The 24257-nt window shown below is 34.2% G+C and overlaps 6 protein-coding genes across 7 annotated transcripts in view; 4 read left to right on the top strand and 2 right to left on the bottom strand.

Moving 5' to 3' along the window:
* The window catches only part of LOC107461859 (40S ribosomal protein S27-2-like), a 7449-nt gene extending 7120 nt beyond the window's left edge, over positions 1-329 (bottom strand). For both annotated transcript variants that reach the window (XM_052253499.1, XM_052253500.1), the window contains exons 1-2: positions 201-329; positions 4-105 (exon numbers count right to left, since the gene is read on the bottom strand). In XM_052253499.1, coding sequence (XP_052109459.1) covers positions 4-105; positions 201-203 — 105 coding nt within the window. In that variant the 5' untranslated portion in view covers positions 204-329. The remainder of the gene's footprint in view (positions 1-3; positions 106-200) is intronic.
* Positions 330-663: 334 nt separating this feature from the next.
* LOC127741232 (uncharacterized) lies at positions 664-2020 on the top strand. Its single transcript, XM_052253313.1, has 3 exons — positions 664-846; positions 891-1493; positions 1568-2020. Exons 1-3 carry the CDS (start codon positions 664-666, stop codon positions 2018-2020), a joined length of 1239 nt encoding a protein of 412 aa, XP_052109273.1.
* A 39-nt stretch (positions 2021-2059) lies between these two features.
* On the top strand, positions 2060-3013 carry LOC127741231 (uncharacterized). The gene has a single exon (XM_052253311.1). The coding sequence runs from the start codon at positions 2060-2062 to the stop codon at positions 3011-3013; it is 954 nt and encodes a 317-aa protein (XP_052109271.1).
* A 4537-nt stretch (positions 3014-7550) lies between these two features.
* On the bottom strand, positions 7551-14569 carry LOC107461798 (DNA glycosylase/AP lyase ROS1-like). Its single transcript, XM_016080353.3, has 19 exons — positions 14374-14569; positions 12045-13052; positions 11724-11814; positions 11011-11224; positions 10723-10935; positions 10541-10620; positions 10374-10458; positions 10195-10286; positions 10041-10109; positions 9917-9953; positions 9733-9815; positions 9175-9633; positions 8812-8848; positions 8660-8717; positions 8510-8589; positions 8373-8438; positions 8160-8274; positions 7966-8004; positions 7551-7891 (listed from the first exon to the last, which is right to left on the bottom strand). Exons 1-19 carry the CDS (start codon positions 14567-14569, stop codon positions 7731-7733), a joined length of 3183 nt encoding a protein of 1060 aa, XP_015935839.3. The 3' UTR covers positions 7551-7730.
* A 1467-nt stretch (positions 14570-16036) lies between these two features.
* On the top strand, positions 16037-22264 carry LOC107461854 (protein TIC 100). Its single transcript, XM_016080409.3, has 11 exons — positions 16037-16891; positions 16984-17055; positions 17505-17594; positions 17695-17868; positions 18004-18094; positions 18478-18540; positions 18638-18704; positions 19431-19534; positions 19622-19748; positions 19858-20855; positions 21719-22264. The coding sequence occupies exons 1-11, from the start codon at positions 16245-16247 to the stop codon at positions 22124-22126; spliced, it is 2841 nt and encodes a 946-aa protein (XP_015935895.1). The 5' UTR covers positions 16037-16244; the 3' UTR covers positions 22127-22264.
* A 1190-nt stretch (positions 22265-23454) lies between these two features.
* Positions 23455-24257, top strand: part of LOC107461822 (peroxidase 44-like) — a 2878-nt gene continuing 2075 nt past the window's right edge. Inside the window, exon 1 of the mRNA XM_016080373.3 lies at positions 23455-23709. Within this exon, the coding sequence (XP_015935859.1) occupies positions 23509-23709 (201 nt within the window). The 5' untranslated portion in view covers positions 23455-23508. The remainder of the gene's footprint in view (positions 23710-24257) is intronic.

Genomic DNA, 24257 nt, shown 5'->3' with positions numbered 1-24257 from the left:
TACGGTGAAGAAAGAGTTAGGAGACTGAACAAGACGCTTGAGCTTGTGTTTCCTCTTCTCAAGCTCAACTGGAGGGTTAAGCAAATCGATGTCATTCTGAAGAACCTACTCAATCCACATAAAATTTCAGTTTTCAAAGAAACCACATGGATAATCAAGAACAATCACGGATCTAATGAAATGCGAGGAAGGACACTCACCATGATGGCTGCGGCACAGGATTTTGAAACCTCAGAGAAACCCTAATTGGGAGTAGAGTGCAGCACCAATAAACCTTTTTTTTGTCGATGGATTGGACAACCCCCAATCCTAGGTTACACACTTACACACACCACATCCATACACACATGATATCCCTTTTTTTTAGGGTAAAAAACGTAAATAAGCCAAAGGGAGAACAATTTTACACAAATAAGCCAAAGCAAAATCTGATTCATCAATCAACCAAAGCACATTTCTATGTAGTTCGAACCAACATGGTTCGAACTCACTTTCCACGTAATTCAAACCAATTAGGTTCGAATTACACTCCTCAAGTAATTCGAACCAGCTTGGTTCGAATTACACAGACCATATTTCGTACTAGGCTGGTTCGAATTAGTGAGGACCAAACCTGTATATATATGGTGTGAACGTGAGTTGCTATCATTAGAGGGGGGTAAGATGGCTAGTGAGGAGAGTTTCGTAGTGTTGGTTCACCACAGAGAATCCATTAAAAGGAAAACTCGTTCCGGTGTGAAGTTCACTGATAAGGATCTTCTCTGTATTATCGTCAGGCCTATGACGAGGTATGAGGACCTTGTTAGCTCTGTACTGCTGAAACTTGGTCTAGAAGGTGTGAAACGGGTTAAGAAGTTTTTTTTTATCGAACTCCAATCACGGTGCTCCAGGAAACCGTAAAGTACGATTGTTTCACGATCGGGAGTGATGAGGACTTGCAGGTCATATTTCATTGTCGCCGGCAGTTTCCAGAGGTGAGGACACCAGAACTGTTGGCAAAGTTGGTTGACGCTGTGTCCAGCTCGGGGGGTTCGAACCGGAATACCACCACTTTAGCCACGGTAGCCGGTTCTAGCTCCAAACCCGCCGTTGCATCTTCCTCCGTCCCTGTGTACGAGCCACCCGTCCAACCTGTCGCCTCCCCTTCGTTCGCTATTGATCTCAACGGCAGTGTAGGCGACGAGGTCGGAGAAAGGGAATATCTGCGGACCTCTTTACAGTGTGCTGCACCGGCCGGGGTTGGAGATGGATTCTTGGATGATCCAGAGGACGATGATGTCGAACCAGATATGATTGCTGATGACAGTGGCGATGATGTTGGAGCAAGTGAGCCTGCTGTGGCGGGCGGTGGTTTTAGCTCTAGCACGCAGCAGTACCCTCCACATTTTTCCTCTTTGGACTTGGATGCCATAAGGCAGGAGGGGGTTCCTGGGCAGCTGGCTGGATTTGGCGCTAGAGATGCTGAAGGGTCTGCAGGTCTGATAGAGTTTCAGGTTGGTCAGCAATTTTCGAATAAAGAAGAGGCCATGTTAAGTGTCAAGACTTACAGCATCCGTTGAGGGTACAGTACAAGGTCGTGGAGTCTGACTATCGCCGGTATGTGGGCAAGTGTTCTGAGTTCGGCAATGGGTGCACATGGTTGATTCGGCTTAGTCTCCGACAGCGCAAGGGACTTTGGGAGGTCAAACGTTACAACGGACCGCATACTTGTCTCGCCACCTCCATTTCCAGCGACCACAGGAGTTTGGATTACCATGTGATATCGGCATTCATTATGCCAATGGTTAGGGCTGATGCATCCGTCAGCATCAAGGTGCTCCTAAATGCCACTGCCGCACACTTTTGGTTTAGACCGACTTACAGGAGGGTCTGGTTGGCGAAGCAGAAAGCTGTTGCCCTCATCTATGGTGACTGGGATGAGTCGTACAACGAGCTGCCAAGGTGGGTGTTAGGAGTCCAGTTGACGATGTCTGGTACTGTTGCAGTCCTAAGGACGAGCCCTATTCGTGTCGGTGGATAGTTGGACGAGTCTTGAGCTTATTTTCACAGACTATTCTGAATGTTTCCACCGTGTATCGAGGCATTCCGTCATTGCAAGCCCCTAGTTGGTATTGACGGCACCCATCTGTATGGCAAGTATGGGGGAACGTTGCTTGTCGCGATTGCACAGGACAGGAACTCCAACATACTCCATGTTGCATTCGCATTAGTCGAGGGTGAGAATGCTGAGTCATGGTCCTTCTTTCTCTCCCACCTGCGTGAGCATGTGACACCACAGCCGGGTCTGCTGGTTATCTCGGACAGGCATAACGGTATCAAGGCCGCGCTTGAGGCTCTTGACGGAGGCTGGTTACCTCCGTCTGCATACCGAGCATTCTGCATTCGACATGTTGCGGCAAATTTCACCCTCACCTTCAAGGGCAAAGACGCAAGGAGGCTACTTGTGAATGCGGCGTACGCTAAGACCGAGGTCGAATTCCATTACTGGTTTGATATTCTTAGGTCCGAAGACCCGGCGATGTGTGACTGGGCGAACCGGATTGAGTATTCGTTGTGGACACAGCATTGTGATGAGGGGTGTAGATTCAGACACATGACGACGAATATATCTGAGTGTGAGAACTCGATCCTCAAGGGTGTTAGAAACCTTCCTGTGTGCTCGCTAGTGAAGGCAACATACGGAAGGTTGGCCGAATTATTTGTTCGCAAAGGGATAGAGGCTGAGGCGCAGATGGGAACCGGACAACAATTTAGTCAGCACTTGGTGAAGTGTATAGAGGCCAACTTGAAGACGGCTAGGTACTTCACGGTTACTATGTACGACAGGGATAACTCCGAGTTCACCATCGCAGAGACAACTCCGACTGGTTCTTTCTCACTGGGTAGCTACAGAGTCTCACTTGCATCTCACACATGTGATTGCAGATACTTTCAGGCACTTTATTTCCCGTGTCCCCATGCACTGGCATGTTGTGCCTACTCACGGCTTACATGGGAGCCTTACGTCCACTAGGTGTATCGTCTTAATTCGGTCTTCAGTGTGTATCGGATGGGTTTCACACCTCCCATTGCGGAGGGTTTCTGGCCACCATATGACGGGCCGACTGTCATCCCTGACCCCAATAAGAGGCGTACGAGAGAGGGTCGTCCGAGGTCCACTCGGATACGGACCAATATGGATGAGGCAGATTCAAACCAGCCAAAGAGATGTGGGCTTTGTCGGCAGCTTGGCCATACACGTCGGAGTTGCCCACAGCTTGAAGGAGCAGAGCACACACGGGAACATGATTAGGTGTATTGGTGGCTTTAGTACTTTTGTTATTTCAATTTCGCGTTTAGAATTGTGTCAAATTGTTATCTCCTTGGCTTGTTTACGTTTTTCACCCTTTTTTTAGTTAAGTCTGCACATGATGAAGCTCGAACTTGAGACCTCTTAATAGAAAAGGAAACTTGTGCTACTTGAGATAAGGCTCATTGGCAGCACCAATAAACTAAAACACTGTTCTCGGCGTTTGTGAATCAAAAACCAAATATTACTCCAAAATAGGAAAAAAAACCATGCATACAGAGTGATAGGTTTGACACGCGGCCCAACAAGTAACTGGCCCAAAAAATAATAGTAAAGGTTATATGAAGGTTAGGTCCAAAAAAAAGTTGTATCACAAGTAATGACCAAAAAGAGGTTTATGAATTTAATTGATATAGGAGATAGGGGTGGCAGTGGGGCGGGTAGGGGCGGGTTTTTGGCCTACCCGACCCCGTCCCGCCGTCCTTTTATTCAGGTACTACCCGCCCCATCACTACCCGCGGGTAGTAAACTGCAGTACCCTAACCCGCCCCTGCGGGTACCCGCCCCACCCCGCCCCTACCCGCCGTTATAAAAATCGAATATCATTTTAATTTTTACATATTCATATATAAATGAAGACAAAAACTTAAAATTCATTGATAAATTAAAATACAGACATAAAATTCATACAATGTCATTAGCTCAAATAACTTGAATTTTAAAAAAAAGCTAGTGTTAAATCACTATAAATTTAACAACATAATAAATAAATTACAATATTAGATATAAAATAGCCTTCAATCCTTATTCTTGATCACTTTTCACATCTTCATAAAATATCCTTCAATACAAACAAACAAAAATAATTCAAGTAATATATGATGACAATAAACAGCATATTAGTCTTCTTAATATAAGTTGAAACAAATAATAACACAACACACCACTATATAGTATTATAAATTATAAGTATTTGGTCATTCAAACACACGAGGGGTAAATGTAAAGCAGATGGAAAAAATTAATTAAGTGCTATTATAGTATAAGACTTTAAATTATTAGAATGAATAATTGTCCAGATTCAGTTGCCAATAATAACTCGTAAGCACATGACTCAGATAAACAGAACAATAATAATTCAAAGTACATGATTTGTCAATAATAAGAAGGATCTTTTCTTTCTTTGATGCATATCATTCTAGAATGAAAATATGATTATTATTGTCAAATGTTGTCATTGAAGTAGGAGTGACAATTATTAAAAGGAGAAGCTATAATGTCATTGAAGAAGAAGAAAATAAAAAGAAAAAATGTAATGAATTTCTGCCAAGAGATAAAAAACACAAGATAACAAAACAGAGGCCCTCGTGCAAATTGGATATCTCAATGTACATCACAAACTTTCCTTTGAATAATTGATAAATGAAGATTGAATCGAAGCCAAAAGGGAACAATAATATAGCTCATTATATAAAGAAAACAATAATAGTATTTCATCCCTATCCATCAACTATTTATTTAGAATGATGTATATTGTTAATTAATAATTAATATGTAAATGATGAGTTAACAGTTATTAATAGAGAAAAAAGGAAAATGTTCTTTGTTCGTGTGAGTGTGGGTAGCGACATTCTTCTACCTCTGTGTTCTGTAGCCATTGCATATATCATTATGAAATTTTAATGTAAAACCAGAAAATCCAGAATAAACATTATATATCTAGCCACGGATTAGAAACAATACAAGTATGAACGTTGCAAACACCTCCTAACATGACTCAGATAAACAGAACAACCTGACCCATCAACATCAAATAGTAGGAAATTAACTCACAGTTACAGAGTTCTAGTTACAGATCCAGTGTTCTAGTTCCAGGGTTTAGTTGCAGATTCATAATATGAGAGAAAGAGAAAGAGAAACTTACAGATCTAGTGATTTGCAGGATGCAGAGACAGCGACGGACTCACAACGACAGCGACGACGACGGCAACGGGCTCACGGCGAAGGATAGAGGAGGATGGCGAAGCTTTGCTCTCAGATGCAGGTGGGTTGCGAAGCTCTTCTCTCAGACAGAAAACGGCGGCGAAGCTTTGCTCTCGAACGGAGGACGGAGGCGAAGCCCTTCTCTAAGATTGAGAACGACGGCAGCCAGGGGGGTTGGAGAAGAAGAAGCTCAACTGGAGAAGAAATTAGGATTTTAACTTTGAAGAGTAAGAGTGAAACTCTGAACGTGAAACCCTAGCCACAAAGCCCACAACTATAAAATTCTTTTATATATTTTTTATATTTAATAATTTTTATATATTTATATTATAACTGGGTCGGGTTTAAACCCGACCCGACCGGGTAGGGGCGGGTCGGGTACCCGTGGGTTCGGGTACTCCTGCCACCCCTAGTAGGAGACAGTACAAAACAATAGAAGATATTATAACCTAGTTAGAGATGGCAAACGGGCTTAAATCCGCAAGGCCGATTCGCGTAACTCGCACCACTTAAACTGTAAGTTTTGTCGGGCGGGACGGACTTTTTTGTCGGGTTTAATTTTTTTGTAAGGGGGTATTTTTGTAATTTTTTTGCTAAAATCCAATTTTTCTCAACCCAACTTACAAGAGTATGAAGATGAAAATTCAGTGTTTTGGATTATGTTTATATTGCTTTGAAGACAATATTTATAATTATGTTTTGGATTTTGTTTATTTTGTTTTGGAGACAATATTTATAATTATATTTATTAGATATTTATAATTACAAAGACTTTAATATTTGTGAATATAAAAAATATAATTTTTTATGCCTTTAAAAATTATAAAAGCATTAATATGGTTGTGAAATTATATATTATTTAGTAGTTAATAATAAAAAAAGAAGAATTTTAGCGGGTTTAGCCCGTTAGCTCGCCGGTCAGCAGTTAGACAGAGCGGAACAGACCAATACACTAAAAGACGAATTTCTGACAGGTGGAGTAGACTTTCTCGCTTATCACCCCTAAACCTAGAGTAGTTGCTAGATTTGTGGTGGGGTGTTAAAAAAGATAAAAAGATATTATAACCTAAAAAATATATAGAAGAGAATCCATATATTCGTTTTGTATGTACGAATATATTAGGTATGACTAAGATGCTAAGATCATTGTTTTTTATAATTTGTATTTTTTTCTATGAAAAAAAATAATTATATTTCTATTATAAATTTAATTATTTTATTATAATAAATTTAATTATTCCAAACAAAGGACTTACACGATAATTTTCCAATAAGCTTTTGGCATTAGTTAGCTAAATTGATATACCTATTGTCAACGGAGCAGGCATTTCAAAATTTTTAATAAAAACTCAACCTCACACATCAATAACTTAGTAATAGCTAGTCCAATACTTTGGAGTTTTAAAGGCTTAATTTGATAAAATTTTTATTTTTTTTAAGTAATTTAAAAAAATTAACTTTTAAAAGATGGCTTTTTAAAAGTTATAGTATTTATGTTTAGTAAATCAAATAAAAAATAGTTTTTAATAAACACAAATAACATAATTGCATTTAGTAAAATAGCTTTTAAAATTTAAAAAATACTATAATAACCATAAATGTAAGCATTAAATTTAAAAATTAATTAACATATGAGGTTATATTAGATTTATAAATTTTTAAAAGTACAAACCAACTTTTAAAAGCTCTATCTTAGATGCTTTCAAAAGTACTCCAATCTTTTAAAAACTGCAAGTACAAGCACATGGTTTTTTTGATTTACCAAACACAAAATAAGGAGTTTGAGCTTTTGAAAAACACAAGCACTTCTTGAAAAAACTTTACCAAACCAAGCCAAAGTCTTTAGATATATATAAAAAAAATTATAATAAAGTCTTACTATTTTTAATTGTTTCAATTAAGTTATACTTAAAAAAATATGTCAATTCTTTGAATTGTTTTTTTAACGATAAACCCTAATTACAAACTCTTATATTATACAAAGTTTTAGTATAGAGACCAGTTAACAAATTTAATATAACTAGAGATGCTTGAATGAATTAAATTTAATATAACTAAGATGTTTAAATGAATTAAACCTAATAAGGGCATGCATGAAAAAAAATATATTAAAAATATATATTTCCTTGAAAGCGATCATTTTATGCGATCAGAAACTAAAAAACATCTGAATGTCGAAAAAAATGAGTTGTGCATTAATAATCACTTACCTACTTATCATGCAATGATATATGGATGCTAAAAGAATTTAAATATAACTTTTTTTTTCCTACAAAACTCTACTTTTCTATCTATATTTTACTATTTAAAATACATGATAAAAATCCAAAATGTTCCATTCCTAGTATTGCATCAACAGTTCTTCACACAGTTTTATATTTAAAAAAATGCATAAAACTAAGAGTCTTAATATAAAATAAATAAAAGTAAAAAATACTATAGATAAATACATAATTCATTATCCTTCTTTTTCTTGGGTTGTCTTGTCAGTTTTAACTTCTTTCTCCTGAGTTGTCTTATTACCAGTTTTAGCTTTGACAGTTGTATTGCGGTGAAATCTATATGATAATGGCCTTGGCGCTCCTGTCTTTGCATCAATTGCTCTCACACACACATAACCTGCAAACATGCATGTTGATTTCAATAAAAGAAAAGTCTTGCTTAACTTATTTATGTGTACATTGTTATCTTACCTTTCCAGAAACAATCTTTAATCTCATCAGCTGACAAACCTATTTTGATGATTGACAATAATAAAAATAAGAAAAATAATCAATTTATATTTATTTTGAAATATATATTATTGAAGAAAAAAAAGCAAATTAAAGATACATATTTCAATTGAATAAATATATATAGCTATATGTTATAATAAATATTCTGTAACCTTTCAAAATGGACGATGCTCCTGCCCCAAAATATGCTATTCTTTTCTCTAGATGCCATAACCAAGTTCTGGGGACATCAATTGGATTTTTCATTGAATCATAGTCAGCAAAGACCTAGGTCAAAGATAGATAAGTATCAAAATAAAAATCTTATGGGATGACCCATGGGACAACATATACTAGCAAAACATGTATATGTAACCTTCGCTAACCTCATTGACTTGAAAGTAGGTTCCGTTCAATGGAAAACGGCCTCTCATTGCAGTGCGACATGGTATCTATGTCATAAATTTATAAATCAGTACATATCTCACATATTACTGTTTATTTTTTTGTTTTTTCTACTCACCAAAATAGTTCCAGGAACCGTTAGAGAATCTTTTTCTTGTATGTTATTCATGATTGATTCGTTTGATTTTTCTAATTCGTCTGTAGAAAAAACATTGTTAGATAAAAAAATCTCAAAATTAAGCTATGACTATTAAACATTCATTTATACCTGCACTCCATATAACTAGACTATAAGGACTAGGATCACCAGGTTCTAGTGGAGTACGCTGCAAATAAATAAATAAATGAAAAGGTTAATATTGCATATACAATATACATGTATAGCTAACTTAGAAAAAAATAAAGATTAAGACTATCTACCTCTGTAAGAAGAGGGTGCCCATCATTAAGTACATAACTGCATTGAAGAAACGAAAAACAAATAAAAATAAACATAAATAGGTTTATTAAACCAATGTATTTTTGTAGAAACATTTTCATTTTATTATCAAATTTGCATTAACTTAGTGTGTAATAGTTATTTCTATGCTAGTTAGTTACAACACATTCAACCTAACTATAAAGTCTAAATGTCTAGGTTTTACAAATAAATCACCGTGAAAATGGTAATGGCTACGAAATTAACAACAGAGTACACTAAGAAAGTAAACGTGATTAACAACAAAGGAAAACTTACATGATTAACAAGTGATTAACAATTTAGTATAACAAAGGAAAACTTACACAAGGCGCTCGGTTCTTAGTCGACTGGCATTTTTCATTTTTGGTGCAGGCATGCTTCCAGTACAAGGCAATGTTACTAATGACGCTGATATATTCATATGATTCTTATCCTCCTGTGAAGAATGATTATGAGTTTCTTTACTTTGACTGCTGAGATTCATGACCAGAATCTTTTCATCATCAGGACTAGGATAATCCTCTTCTTCCTTGTTTGCTTCATCAGAAACATGATAATCCTCTTCCTCATTGTTTGCTTCAAATTCAAGCATATATATCCTCTCAGATTCTGCTTCTGGTGATGATGGCATTTCAATGATGGGCTCACACTCTCTGTATGCTTGGTATTTCGTTGTGGTCGAAGATTGATTCACCTCAAAAATAGGCATTGGTAAAAGGTTGTCTGTCACTATTTTGTCCTTAGTTGGTTGCCTCGATGTTGTTCCAGGTAAGGATTGTGCACTGTGGATATATCAAAATGATTTAACAATACATTAATTATTTTTTCATCTTTCACATTCTTACATTCTTCCATACGTCAAAATTTAATGTAACAAATACCTTGCAAAGGCACTCTTGAAATGCTCACAATTTGTACTCATTGGACAAGCATTGCAATTTGGATTTTTCTTTGTGCAAAAAACCTACAAACATGTTGAAATGAATTGAATATCTCTATTAACCTGATAAAAAAACATTTGTCAATACAATATAAGTTTTTTTTCATAACAATATCTCTATATACCTTTCCAAAAGTTATTAGGTGATAATGCAACTGGTACCTACATATATAACATGACATGATATAAATGAAAAGAATGAAAACTAAATATAAAATAAAATAAAAAAATAAAGTTTCTGTTAATTACAAGTCCTTTGGAAGGAGATGACACAACCGTGGCCAAAGATATTTTTGAATATTATCAAACAATGGGTACCTAGTTGAAAAAGGGAAAAATATATATTAGTGAATAAAATGACAGAGAAATGAAAAACTTAGTATTAAAATTATTGAAAATTTACTTCTCTAAATTATGTATTTGTGTTTCTTCAGGTAAGGGTTGGAGAGGAACCCATCCTAGACGTACAGCAATTCTTCCAACATTTACGTCCACCTAAAATGAATACCATGCAATGAAATATGCAATGAAATAAAATAAAAATATTCATGAAGTGAAGAATTTGATACTTTATATACTTACAGGAAAAGCTTTGTTCTGAAGGGTTAAAAGTCGTATGCACTCTACACTTTTCAATCCTAATCCATAAATGTCCAAGAGACATCTCCTGTGATATAAAAAAAAAATGAGAGAATTCATTATTAAATAAAGATAATCCAAATTAATTGAATAGAAGTGTGTAATAATACTTTGCTTCTGTTGGTGGAGCATATCGCAGCCATTCTAAATCCAAATCTCCATACGAGTCATGTAATTCATTGAGTAAACTCTGAAAAATAGCATAAACTCATTTAATTGATTGGGTAAGCAACACAAATTAATTTAATTGATTAAGTACTTATTGAGAATTAATCTAACAATTATTTTGTACCTTTATTCTTTCAGCAATAATATTGTGTTGACCACGACCTGCAATAGCTGTAGCAATTTCCTTCACATCTGCACATCTCACTGCTTCCCAATCAACAGAGTCATCATAGTCACTGTGTCTTGTACTCTTACCGTACTCTTTTCTAAGTTTATCCCAACGTTCTCTAGTTTCTTTATCCACCTCTTTTAGTAACTTTCCTCTTGTTTCTTCTTCCTGCATGTTCAGTTTTTTTCTCTTGCTAAAATTCATATCATAAAGAAAAAAATTCACTTCTACTAACATCTGTACCTTATTATTGGATTTAAAAGGCTCTTCCTTTACATCACGAGATACCATTTCTTCAACTTTGATTTTTTCTAATTCTTCGGTAAGTTCATCTCCTGGAAAAATTGCACTACTTTCAATGAATTGTATTCTTTCAACACGAGGTACATCCTCTATACATAAGTCAGTGGTTGATGATTTGATGGGAAATCTTGCAGCAAGTGACATGTAAGCAGAACTGTAAAAAGATGGATAAGCATTAAATTTAAGTAAATCCTACTTAAACAAACATTATATTTATATAACTCGACTAAAAAAATATAAAAATATATTGCGTTGCATAATTCTAAAATAAAAGACGTAGTGTATACTAGAAGTTTATTTATTTATTTATAAAAAAATAAAGTTTTAATAATATAATTAAATAATGATATGATACTGGTGGATGCATGACAGATTCTTGTAGGTAATATAGTATGCTATCTTATTCACTTATCTGTGAAAGAAGATGTAACAGTTAAAGAGCTATTTGGTTATAGTTAATCTATTTTTCCATTTTTAGGTGTATATAAGGATTGTTTTAGAAATTCGAAAAAATTGGATGCCAAAATATATTATCTCACCTAATCACCTTTAATGTATGTATAAAGAATAATTAATAATATTTTTTAAGTGAAATGAATTACAATTATTGTATAATAAAAATTTTTTGACATTATTGAATATAGTAAAATTACCTTGACAAATGATCAGATACATTTTGAGTAAGGTAAGCTCCAATTACAGAATCTAAGACAGAACCTTTCCATGGTGAGAACTCCCTACTACCTGTGAAAATTTATAATATAGCTTCAAACACACATTTTATTTCAATAAATAAATAAAAAGTCAATGACATTTATCAAATTTATATACAACAGAAGTCCATTTTGAGATGTCAAATTAAGTAAACCCTCTTATATATTTTTTTAAAATAAGATTATCAACTAAAGATTTTAAATTCAAATAAGACATGCATGAAACTTAATAACTTTAAAGGAGAACCGATAAGATCATACCTTGCAACTCATGCATTTTCACCATGAATACTCCAACCTTACATTTATAAGCAAATCTTTCACGTTCCCATTGCTGTTGCTTCAAGTCATCACTGTCTTCGTGTGTTTTTCCATCCATGATTAAGTTCCACACCCTCAACGTCTCTTCATCAAGTGCAACCTCAACTCTTAACTTCTTATTATTAGGATCATGTCCCGTATAAGGTACTAACATTCGATCACCACCCAATCCTTCTTCATATTCAACTAGTTGACCATTTTTTCCTTTCGTCTTTCTACTTTTTTTCATCCTCTTCAGTGACCGTATCCTCCTGATAAGAGATTTCATTTCCTTTTTGGTAGTAGTCAATCCTTCTATGGTAAACTTTTCTAGGCAACTTTTTTTCTTTCTAATGAAAATCTTTGACCTTAATCCCTTTTTGAAAGGGGTCAAGTATTTCTCTAACCTTGCTCTGATCCTTTTCATTCTTTTTCTCCTGCACATGCTTGGAAAATTTGCTCCAACTTGCCTACTATGCATCAAACAAGAACTTGAAAATGATGCCAATTTTTGGTAAGTCTCAAGTAAGTTGTATTGAGAACCTAATGCATTCTTGCAAATTGAACTCTCAAAGTCAAAATATTCTTGATCAAACTTATTGATATTATTCCCCAAGAATGGAAGAGAGGCTCTTCCTTCATCGTTAAGTAATGGCAATAGTAATAACTTGCATGAAGGAGCTCTTCTTGGTTGGTTTTTCTTCTTATTGGGAGTTGAAGGTTTTGGGGTCCTACTTGGAGTCTTTTTCTTCTTGGGAGTTTTTGGGACTTTGGGTTGAGATTTTTTTTCTACTTTCTTGGTGTCTAGGCTTTCATCAACCAATATTCTTGGTCTATATATTTTTTTTCTAAGTTTTGTGTGCTGTCCATTATTATTTGACCCTTTCTTCTTGTTGTCCCCTCTTCTTTTCTTTGAAGACGGTGGATTTAGAGTTTTCAATTCATCATGGCTGGTATTACCATCATCACCTGCATTTGAATAAAAGTATAGACAATTTAATTGAATATACAAACTAAGTAGCCATTCACATGAAATAAAATATTATATTAAACAATTTAATTAAAATATTAAATACACCAAGTTGTCTAAGAGTTCTCAACTAATTACAGATAAAAAAATAAAATTCACCATGAATTTTATATTAGTTATTGTTACAATGTCTAACAATAAATACCAAAAGCTTTTACATCTTGTACTCTTTCTTAAAATGTCTACATTTTGAAAAATAATAACAAAACATACAAATCTTAAAATGTTTTTTTTTTCTCTAACTAGTAACAGGAGTCTCTTAATTTTGTGTATTTTCAATGGACTAATTATTAATTTAAAAAATGTTTGATTTAAAAAATTAACTAAAAAATATTCTTGAAAAATATATATTAATATTCATTCATAGTTTTATACCCACTTATTTTCATTATTAAATTTCGTACAAATGTGACTTTATAAACTTAAAATTTTAAATTTCAAATTTTAATTTTTTTAAAAAATAATAAATTTCATTTATTGAATAAGGAGTTATAATTAACAACAGTAGGATATATAAAGGTTAAAAAAATAGTGATTCATCAATCAATTTGATTCTTCAAAAGAAAACACTGAAAATTAAATCTGAAAAAGGCCGTCATTTTAGTCAATGGGGCTTTTCCCTAATAACTCTGAAATATTGGATTGTAAATACAAATAATAACTGTAGGATCTGTAAAAATTAAGAAGATAAAGATTAAGAAGATAGACAAAATAGAAGTGACCCATCAATCAAAATAGAAAAGGACAGTTCAGTCGATTGAGTTTTTTTTTTAAATACTTCAAAACTTTGGATTATAACTACAAATAACATCAGTAGGATTCATAAAGATTAAGAGAATAGACAAAATAGAATATTGATTCAATCAAAAGAGAGAACTAGAAATTAAATTAAAAAAAAAGGCAATTCAGTTAGTTAGTCATGCAACTTTTCTCTAATAACTCAAAATTTTGGCTTTTCCCTAATAACTCAAAAGTTTGGATTGTAAGTACAAATAACAAAGTAGAATCTATAAAGATTAAAAGAATAGACAAAATAAAATAATGACTCATCAATAGTGCTATTCCCTATGTCTCAAAACTTGGATAGTAAAAGACACCATTTTTGCCAATTAAGAAAAAAAAGAGAAAAAACCTTATTTTATAAAAAACTTAATCTAAAACAAAAATACTAATTCAATTATGATAATTAAAATATTTACACAGTATTAAATAATTTAAACAAACATATAACATCTTTTACCGATTAATTTGAACACTCACATTGAGAAGGTGCATTTGGGACTTGATTGTTTGCAGCAGCGGCAGATGCATCATCCTCATCTCCAAGGTTTAGTATATCAAAATCCAATTTAACTGAAGAAGTAGAATTATCGTCCCTATTTGATATTTTTTGTCTATTGGGAGAAGATTTTACCGGAGTTTCTGGTATCCATGGAAATTGTACTCCAGTCTCCATTTTCATGGTTTTTTGTCGACTACAGTTCTTCGGTTGAGGTTGAGCAGTGTTTTCACTCATTACTTGTCACCTCAATTAATTGGGAGATTTTGAAAAGGTTGCTTTGAAAACGAGATACGTCCTTTTAGAGAGAGAATGGAAATGAAATGAAGAGAGAGAATGGAAATGAGAACGTTGACAGGAATTAATGAAAATGAAAATGAAGAGAGAGAATGAAAATAAGAATGTTTGCCGGGAATTATATGAGAGAGATGTGGTAGTCTGTTATTAATATCTTCTTTCCTTTTAGGTGACCAGGGTTTTATAACTAATATGAGTAGAGGGGAGTACACATGAGTACATAAGAGTACTCAGAATACGTCTTTTAATATTAACTCACATTTTCAATTTTAATTGTGTATTTTTTCTTAAAGATCATGAGAACAAATAAAACTATAGAAAAGTTTTCAAGTGTACCGTGGTATCGATATTTCAGTAATTTTTAACCGTTAATCTTAATTATGTATATTATATATATTTTTATAATTAAGATCAACGGTTAAAAATCAATAAAACATCAGTACGACGGTATACTTGAAAATTTTCTAAAACTATATATATGCTCGTTGAAAAGGACAATGACAATAAATTAGATGGATAATTTTATCAACTTTAATTTTAATTAGAAGTGAGTTGATGTTAATGTGATTTTTGTTTTATAATTTTTTTATTAAAATAGATTATATTATTTAAAATTATTTTAAAATAAAATATTATTAAAAATTATATAAATTTATATTATGAGACTCAATAATTTATATTATAAAAATTAACAATATTAAACAAAATATATAATATTTTAAAATTGTACAAAGCCAACAAAATGGAATACATTACTAAGAATGACGGAAAAAATTGAAGTAGATAGCGGAAAAAAATCTTGTATAGAGTTTCTAATCATTAATTTAGTCTCTTTTTAAAGATGAGATTGAAGGATAAAGTTAATAAAAATATATTTGTGTGTTTTATGTGAATAGGAACTAAAACATATAGTTACGTTGGTTTTTTAAAAGAAATTTAGATTCTCTAAATTTTAAATTTGTATTTTAGAGGGTAAAGTGTAATCTTTTATATTTGAATATTTTCTCTTATATTTAATTTTGGTCTCAGCTATAAAATAAATAGTAAGAAATCAGTGAAATTCAAATTTTAGAAAATTTAAATCCTTTGAAAAGATAAGAAAGAATAAAAGAAAAATTAAAGAATTAAAAGTTTAAAACATAGTAACTCAGATGTTATGGACTTGGAATTGATAATTAAAAGTTGTTGTATAATAATTCAGTTAAACATATAAACTAATTCAGTATCATTCGCTAAACTAAACACATTTGTTATTCAAGTTGGTTTTTACACAAATAATTTGATAGGTAGTGCTTTGTGCCATAAATTTGATTGGTATTTCCGATACATGTTCATATTTGGTTATTGAAGAGTAGTAGAACGGGAGAAGGCACAAGCGAAACGACGTGCCTGAATGTTGTCGTATTGGTGATAAGCCCAACCAACGAAACCCTCTCTAAGCTTTCTCTGTTTTGTGACACTCGCTACTAGCTGCTACCCACCAATCACCATCACACTCACTTACCTTATCTTATCGAATTCACTCGCTCGCTCACTCACCCACTCACTCACCGAAATGGCGAATGAACAAAACCAAGAGCCGAACCCCGATGAGCAGCAACGAGTCCCCAATGGCTCCTCCGATTCCTCCGACTCCAACTCCGACTCCGATTATCCCTCCGATTACTCCTACTCCGACTACTCCGACGGCGAGCAGGACGAGGACCAGGACCAGGACCAGTACTTCCGCAAGGCTTTCAGTTTCCGGCGCGGCGACGAGCCGCTCCCTCCTCACAAGAACAACCCTGAAGTCAACTACCGCGACTTCGCCGAGGTGCTTGATAGCAAGGTCATGGAGAGTATCCACGAGGAGGAGGACCCTCTCTTCCTGGAGGATGAAGAAGCCTTCAACTTCCCCAAGGACCCTCTCAACTGGACCGAGGAGGATCTTGGAGAAATGTGGGCCGATGGGGACAACAACATTGGTGGCACCGGTTGGGACCCCGTTTGGGCCACCAAGGACGAGTGGGAGTATGTTAAGGATGAGATTGCTGAGGGCGGGAAGCCTCCCATTGCTCCCTTTTATCTTCCCTATCGGAAGCCTTTCCCTGTTGTTCCTGATAACCACTTTGACATTGACAGCCCCAAGGCTGTTGTTCATGAATTGGATAGGATTGAGGAGTTCTTGAAGTGGGTCAGCTACATTTTCGAGGATGGAAGCTCGTATGTCATTGATATTGTCAAATGGAGGGAGTGCTTTGTTTCTAATTTGTTTTGCTACTGCTAATTCTTTTCTTTTGCTGATTGAATTGAAGGTATGAAGGCACCGTTTGGGATGACTATGCTCAGGGAAAAGGTGTTTTTGCCTCTCAAGATGGTCTAGTCAGGTTTGTATCTTTTACTTGATCCTTGATTTTTGTTTATTTTTATCATGTTTGTTCTTTTAAGGCTGGGATAGTCTAGGTGTTGTATATGGAACATGAGTAGATATGATGAATTGATTTTAGGAATAAGCCACATTGTAATTTTGAGGGTTATAGTTCGGGTTGGAGCAGAGAAAATTGTTGAAATTGTTACTGTAGGCATGGTTTGCTTATAATTTAAGATCCAAATGTGGTTGGGCAATCAAATTCTTTATAATTATAATTAATAATTAATGACCGTGGATTGTGGTTCGTCTTGGGAATCCTTGGGGACTATGATTCTTTGCTGACTGTCAACTTTTACATTTGCCTTCCTTTTATATGTATAAGCTCATCATTTCTTCATATGTCATTGTGTCTTGCATCTGATGTTGCCTGATTAATGTTTTCACAGTGTATTTTTTCTTTCCTAGGTATGAAGGTGAATGGCTCCAAAACAACCCAGAGGGTCATGGGGTAATTGAAGTAGATATACCTGTTGTAGAACCTGTTCCTGGATCCAAGTATGTACCTTACTCAGAGGATGCTTCCTTGTATGTTGCAGTGTGAACGTGCATTCATTTATTTGTAATCAAATTGGATTGTTTTTATCAATTCTCTCAGGCTTGAAAAAAAGATGCGAGCTCAGGGAAAAATACTGCAAATGGATTTTATGTCTGAGGAGGACAGAAAATGGCTTGAGATGGATATTGAAGATAGTTACCGTCTTGCAGACGGAAGATTAGAAATCCCATGGTATGAGAATCAGGAATGGGTTAGGCAATTTGGAAGCAAACCGTAAGTGTTACTTTACCGTATCTTCATGGATAATGAGAAATTGCAACTCCCCTGCATTGTTCTTTTATATCTTTGTCTGGTGCATGATAACACATTAACACTGACCTGAGAAAGCTTTTTATATATTGATGACAGGGAGAAAGGTCGGTACCGTTATGCTGGTCAGTGGAAGCACGGTAGATTTCATGGATGTGGTGTTTATTCAGTTAATGAGCGTATCACATATGTAGGTCCTTCCAAACTAACCTAACGTTTAAATTTATTAAGTCCAATAAGCCTCTTTTTACTTTAGAAATTCTTTAAGTGGGGAGGGAGCCAGTGTACGAGGTGAAGAAATAATTGAAAAAATAATAGATGAAGTGCTTTAGCCTTTAGCTTCCTGTAGAGTGTCATACATTCTTCGTACTTATTGAGGCATTTACTTTTATTGTGCATGACACCATTTTGAGCGTTATTATCAGAATTATTTGATTGAACCTTGCAACTTAGAATATATACAGTGGTGGAGGATATCCGTCATCTCAACATAAGGGGTGATTGCATTATCACCATATAGAACCATGTTCAAAAATTATTTCTTTCGTACTCACATAATTTGTGTGCATGCAGGGTAGATTCTATTTTGGAGAATATGTGGGTGAAGGTGAGGGATGCAATGACGAAACTTCAGCGGTATTAAATGCTCTTTTTATGTACAAACTTTTAATCTTTGAAAGAACTTTACATTCTGGAGCTATGGTGATAATGATATGTATTCTGTCAAATTCAGCTGCATTCTGGTATAGCAGAAGTTGCTGCTGCAAAGGCTCGCATGTTTGTGAACAAGCCAGATGGAAGTACGCCATTTGACTATCTTGCATTTTATTGAGAAACTTAAATTCATGTATTTATTTTTTCTTTAATGGGTTTTCATTGTTGATGGTTTATTTGCTAGTTCCATTGATTACCGAGTCAGATATTTTAGATTTAGGAGTAAAACTTCATTCTTCACCTTGTCCATTATGGCTTTCCACAACCAGTTTAGTAACCAGTTTCTGTTTCCTAATATATGGTTGTCTCATTAAATATGGGCCTACAGCTGGGATTTTATTTTATATATAGAATGTTAAAAAAGACGAGGTTCACCTCTCTGTTCTTTGGATGTTAGCATGTGTGCTTGGCATGTTAGTAGAGTCTGTTCCTTTTCTTATACAACAAAAACCAAGTCTTTTCCAAGTAAGTGGCATCAAATACATAGATCAAGTGATATTGTCGCTTCATATTGTAAACCTTGTCTATAAACAAACTATTTAAATCTAAACTTATCTTTGTTGTGCATCCACTTATTCAACAAGACATTCTCGTAGATTTAATACTGAGCTTATTCTCTAGCCGACCAATGTCAGCCTTTTAACGCCCAACATTCAGTCCCATTTAATATTTCAAGTCTTTCTTCTTTGTTATATGTTGAAAATTTGTGTGCTATTTGTAACAAGAACTTAAGTTATCTTTCTCCCCTCTATAGATTGACTCCATGCTGGTCATATCCCTTTCGTTGTTACTTATCATTTAATACTTTGCAGTGGTTAGAGAACAGAGAGGTCCATATAATGATCCACAACATCCCTACTTCTATGAAGAAGAGGATGTCTGGATGGCACCTGGCTTCATCAACCAATTTTATGAGGTAAGATTCTGTTGGCCAAGTTTCATTGTACAGTTCTTATTTTCATTGGATATATGGAAATAAAAAATGGATACAATCCTGTTGCAGGTCCCTGATTACTGGAAAACATATGTGCAAGAAGTAGATCAGGAAAGGGAAATGTGGTTAAACTCTTTCTATAAAGCTCCTCTTAGGTTACCCATGCCCTCAGAGCTTGAATACTGGTGGGCAAATGGTACTAATACATTCTTATCTCAGATTTGAACGATTTAGTTATATACCTTTTCTCATCTGTCAATGAATACACATCATTTGTAGTAATTCATTGTGCAAATTTTAATCAGAAAAGTATCATGCGCCTCCTGAATTCATCCTCATCAACAAGGAGCCAGAGCCTGATCCAGAAGATCCATCAAAGCTTATATATACTGAGCTTCCTCTTATCCTTCACACACCAACTGGACATCTTATCAATTATGTTGAGGATGAAGAGCACGGGATTCGTCTATTCTGGCAACCACCTTTGAAAAAGGGAGAAGATGTGGACCCAGATAAGGCCCAATTCCTACCCCTTGGTTATGATGAGTTTTTTGGGAAGGTTACAGAGAAAGTCACGGGGGAGAGCCTGTGGGACCGACTTTTACTTGCAATTGGAAATACATGCAAACCATGGTTTGACAAGCTAAATAAATGGGCGGAAGAACAGAAGAAAAAAATTGAACAGAGACAGAAGGAACTTGATGAAGAAGCTGAACTAATAGAAGCTGAAGTGCGTCTGGCAGATGCCATGGAGAAGATGGATGAGTTGTTGAGGTTACGAGAGAAAGAAGCACAAAAAAAGGCCGAAATGGGCTTACCAGATGAGGATGAAGCTGACGATGACGATTTGTTCAAAATTGAGGATGAGGCCGAAGATGAAGATGAAGATGAAGACGAAGATGAAGACGAAGATGAAGATGAAGACGAGAAAAAAGATAAAACTTCTGTAACCAAACAAGATAAAAAAGCTAGAACTGTAGCCAAACAAGAAAAACAAGCTGCTCCAGTAGCCAACCAGGATAAAAAAGCTGCCCCAGTAGCCAACCAGGAACAAAAAGCTGCTCCTGTATTCAAACAAGATGAAAAAGCTACTTCTATAACCAAACAAGACGAGAAAGCTCCTGCAGAGGAGGAAGAGGAAGGGGAGTATGAAGGGGATGAAGAAGAGGAAGAAGATGATGCACAAGCAAGTTTTGGGTCTGTTGAGCAGGAACAAACAACGGATCGGCAGAAGGGAAAAAATGGGAAATCTCCATTTTCTACATCTTCACTTGCATTTGCCTCTGTCGGCCTTATCACTGCAGTGAGTTATGATTCCTTGCATTTGATGCATGTTTTTCTAAAATGAACGAACATGTTCAGAAAGATACTAAAATCACGTTGTGTTTTTTAAAATAGAAAAAACTTCATAATTAGAAAATAAACTTTAATTAAAAACTAATAATTTAAGTTCAAAATATAGATCAAAAGCATAAGTAGCTTTTTGAAGATTATGATTGTAAGCAAGGTCGATTATTTTGGAATTATTATGTTTTAACCAATTTGTCCTTAAGGATAAAAAATATAGTATAATTAATCATTCCATACCCTTTATAATAATCTTATCATAGAAGAACAAATATTTTCATACAATTCAAATAAAACAAATTATTAGCTAAAATACGCATACATAAATTAATTCTCATTTAGTTGACTATACAAAAATACGATTATACAAATAAATGATTATCAAAGCAGTTTCAATCTTACTGCCTTTCCAAACATATCCTATGTATGGGGCTACATTTGATCAAACTTGTTAAAACATATTCCAGTATTCTTGGGTCAGATGTTTCTCTTTATTACATATTATGTCCCACTGAATAACTTTGAATCTGACATTTCATACTAAAGTATTTTTCTTATCAACAACTTAGTTGACAGGTTATTTTACTTTTCTTCATGCTATGTAAATAACTTCAATGAGTCTCCTTGCCATTTACCATGGAGTTAATCAACCTAGTATTTGTCATTTTTCCTGCATATCTTGTTCATGGAGTAACATATTTTTTATATAAGTCATCTTAATTTCAAGTGTTTTTGTTGTCTTTAAAAACTTGTTTGCATTCAAGTTTGGATTTGATCAAAGTCAGGTTCCGGAATCAAATTTGTCTGTTGCCTTATCAGGTCCCATGCATGCTGCAACAATCATTTACATTCTGGAACAAAGGTAGATCAAAACCGGAGCCAAAGGCACTGCACAGCTATCGAACCAGTGACCTAAAAACAGTTGATTCAGTCAAATTTCATCATGTAACTGGCCAGAAGATTCGCTTGAAGGCTATAGGCAAAGCACATAGGAGTGTCAAGGCTATAAGCTATTCAGGTGGCAAATTTAGCGAGGTGCGTTCTTTATCTAAGACTCGATCTTATTTATTGGATTCTGGGAATTCCAAAAGAAACTTGATGGAGCCAAGACCTAGTTGCATCATGTGGTTGCATGAGGCACCAGAGAGGGATTTAGACAGCATACTGTCGTTGCATTCGTCAATATGTAGTTTTAATGCGAAGAGAGGTTCACAACCTTGTTTGTAGGATTATTTAATTCATGAAGGCCATTTTTAATGCTTTGTTGGCCTTTCTGTAGCATAAAACCGGCATATTTTTGGAGCTTCTTGCCTGAAAAGCACCTTCCGATTGAATTGTTGAGTATTCTATGCATTTACACCTTCATATTCAAGGTTTCATTCTATTTCTTTTCACGCAATTTTGTAGTACTATAAATGGTTTTCTGCTTCTAGTACTTCGGTAAGTCAAAGCTTTATGTTTAGGTATAAATATGTTAGCTTAGAGTTATTTTATTCTCGTGTAAAAATTAATATAAATAGTTTAGTTATAATCTAGTCAATTTTAAATAAGTTAATCTCTTTTTTCGTTACCCATATTTATGATAAACACAAACCCAAACTAGGATTGTGAAGAATGAGCGACATTATAGAAGTAACAACTAGAATTTATGTCTGAAACAGTGAGCTTTTTACTTTTTAAGTTTTATCTCTTGTTACTTGTTAGCAATTTATGTGTGCAAAGTAGTAGATGGGTGTGAAGCGAAATTTACATATTTATCCTTTGTATATATTGCTCTAATTTTGTGATAATATTGGACAAGGGCATAATAGAAAAAAAAAAAAAAGACTTAATGAAAGTGGTTGAAGGTGCCACAAAGGTGTCACATAATAATATATAATTGTAAGTATAATATAGTATAGATTAGTAAAGAAAGAAAATGTTTTTTATCTTAAAAGTTTATTTAATCCTTTTATCTCATTTAGACGTGTTTTTATGAAATAAAATAATTATTCCCCTATTCTATATATCATAGAGGAAATAGTAAAATGTATTGCCATTTCTTTTACTTCTAAATTAATTATATAGACTGTTGCTAATATAAGTTAAGATAAAATATTGATTAATTCTTGAAAATTAGAAAATGTGAATGTCAGAATGGACAAGCACGACAAGCCACTAGTCGTTAAAGTTGGATAATTATGTTTCACACAAGACCCATTAAAGTTAGATAATTATGTTACACAAGACCATATATATATACTTATCTTCAATTAGAATATTATTAAGAATATTTGAGTGGAAAAAATGTCACCTACATAGATTGGAAATTGTTTTCAATTGCGTTAACCGTGTTGCACATGTGGTAGGTCAGTATTGTGTAAACCAACGATAAATTAGTGTTGATAATATCGCGCAGATGTTTGTTATTTGATTTGTAGATTTTTGTCAACGAAGACATCATTTTCGGTGGATTAATAATTTGAATATTTTACTCTTTTTTCTTTCAAACGCCACAACCTAAAGCCCACTATATATACACATGCTTGGAATTGTCGATCTCGTAGCCAAGAGCCCAAGACACACAAACACATTCATGAAACAAGAATCAGTACTATAATATACAAAAGATGCAGTTCACGATAATTGTAGTAATCTTGTTCTTTATCGTTCCCTTGGCATTGGCTGATCTAAGCGTTGGTTTCTATAGTTCAAGCTGCCCAAAAGCAGAAGCCATTGTACGAAAAGTTGTTCAAAGGAACTACTTGTACATTGATAGATCCATCGCCGGAGGCTTGCTTCGCTTGCACTTTCATGATTGTTTCGTTCGAGTAAGACACAAAACACAGGGCTGCGTTTGACAGATGACACATTGTATTCAAAAACACTGAATTAGTGTATTTTTTGTCTATTCTGATCGGAAGGACACTGAAACACTAAATGCAACTTATTTTTTTATTATTTTTATTAATTTTTTATAATTATACTTTTTATTATTATATTTTTTTCTAAATTTTTTTAATAAAAAATAAGAATAAATTGAATTTTCATAATTTGTTCTAATTTATTACCAAACAAAATACAAAAACATTAATTTTTGTGTCTTTATCTTTTATGTTTTATCTTGTCTTATTTTCAGAATCAAATACGACCATACATACATACACGAATTATGAATCATTAATTCTTTCTTTGAATTATATTTTCAATATATTACCGGAAGTATATATAAAGCATATGGAATGATAAAGAGCATTATGTTATTTTCTCATTTACATAGAATACTTATTAAATTATCCCTTTTTTATGATTAGTTGATTACATATACACTCCCTTCTCCTTTATAAAACATGTATGTCATTTTGTTTTTCTTTATTAT

Source organism: Arachis duranensis, chromosome 8 (genome assembly GCF_000817695.3).
Source record: "Arachis duranensis cultivar V14167 chromosome 8, aradu.V14167.gnm2.J7QH, whole genome shotgun sequence".
In the NCBI taxonomy this organism is placed as follows: Eukaryota; Viridiplantae; Streptophyta; class Magnoliopsida; order Fabales; family Fabaceae; genus Arachis; species Arachis duranensis.
The sequence above is the reverse complement of the archived record's forward strand: the minus strand, read 5'-3'. Positions and strand labels throughout refer to the sequence as shown.

What these genes read in the sequence shown, in the direction of transcription:
- LOC127741231 (XM_052253311.1), top strand. Translation starts at nt 2,060, where the DNA reads ATGTTTCCACCGTGTATCGAGGCATTCCGTCATTGCAAGCCCCTAGTT.
- LOC107461854 (XM_016080409.3), top strand. Translation starts at nt 16,245, where the DNA reads ATGGCGAATGAACAAAACCAAGAGCCGAACCCCGATGAGCAGCAACGA. An exon ending in GCAATGACGAAACTTCAGCG is followed by an intron (nt 18,541 to 18,637) that starts GTATTAAATGCT and finishes TGTCAAATTCAG; the next exon opens with CTGCATTCTGGTATAGCAGA. An exon ending in TGAATACTGGTGGGCAAATG is followed by an intron (nt 19,749 to 19,857) that starts GTACTAATACAT and finishes AATTTTAATCAG; the next exon opens with AAAAGTATCATGCGCCTCCT.
- LOC127741232 (XM_052253313.1), top strand. Translation starts at nt 664, where the DNA reads ATGGCTAGTGAGGAGAGTTTCGTAGTGTTGGTTCACCACAGAGAATCC. An exon ending in GTCTAGAAGGTGTGAAACGG is followed by an intron (nt 847 to 890) that starts GTTAAGAAGTTT and finishes ACGGTGCTCCAG; the next exon opens with GAAACCGTAAAGTACGATTG. An exon ending in CAGGTCTGATAGAGTTTCAG is followed by an intron (nt 1,494 to 1,567) that starts GTTGGTCAGCAA and finishes TTGAGGGTACAG; the next exon opens with TACAAGGTCGTGGAGTCTGA.
- LOC107461798 (XM_016080353.3), bottom strand. Translation starts at nt 14,569, where the DNA reads ATGGAGACTGGAGTACAATTTCCATGGATACCAGAAACTCCGGTAAAA. An exon ending in GAAAATGCATGAGTTGCAAG is followed by an intron (nt 11,815 to 12,044) that starts GTATGATCTTAT and finishes AAATTTTCACAG; the next exon opens with GTAGTAGGGAGTTCTCACCA. An exon ending in TTCAAGAGTGCCTTTGCAAG is followed by an intron (nt 9,634 to 9,732) that starts GTATTTGTTACA and finishes ATATATCCACAG; the next exon opens with TGCACAATCCTTACCTGGAA.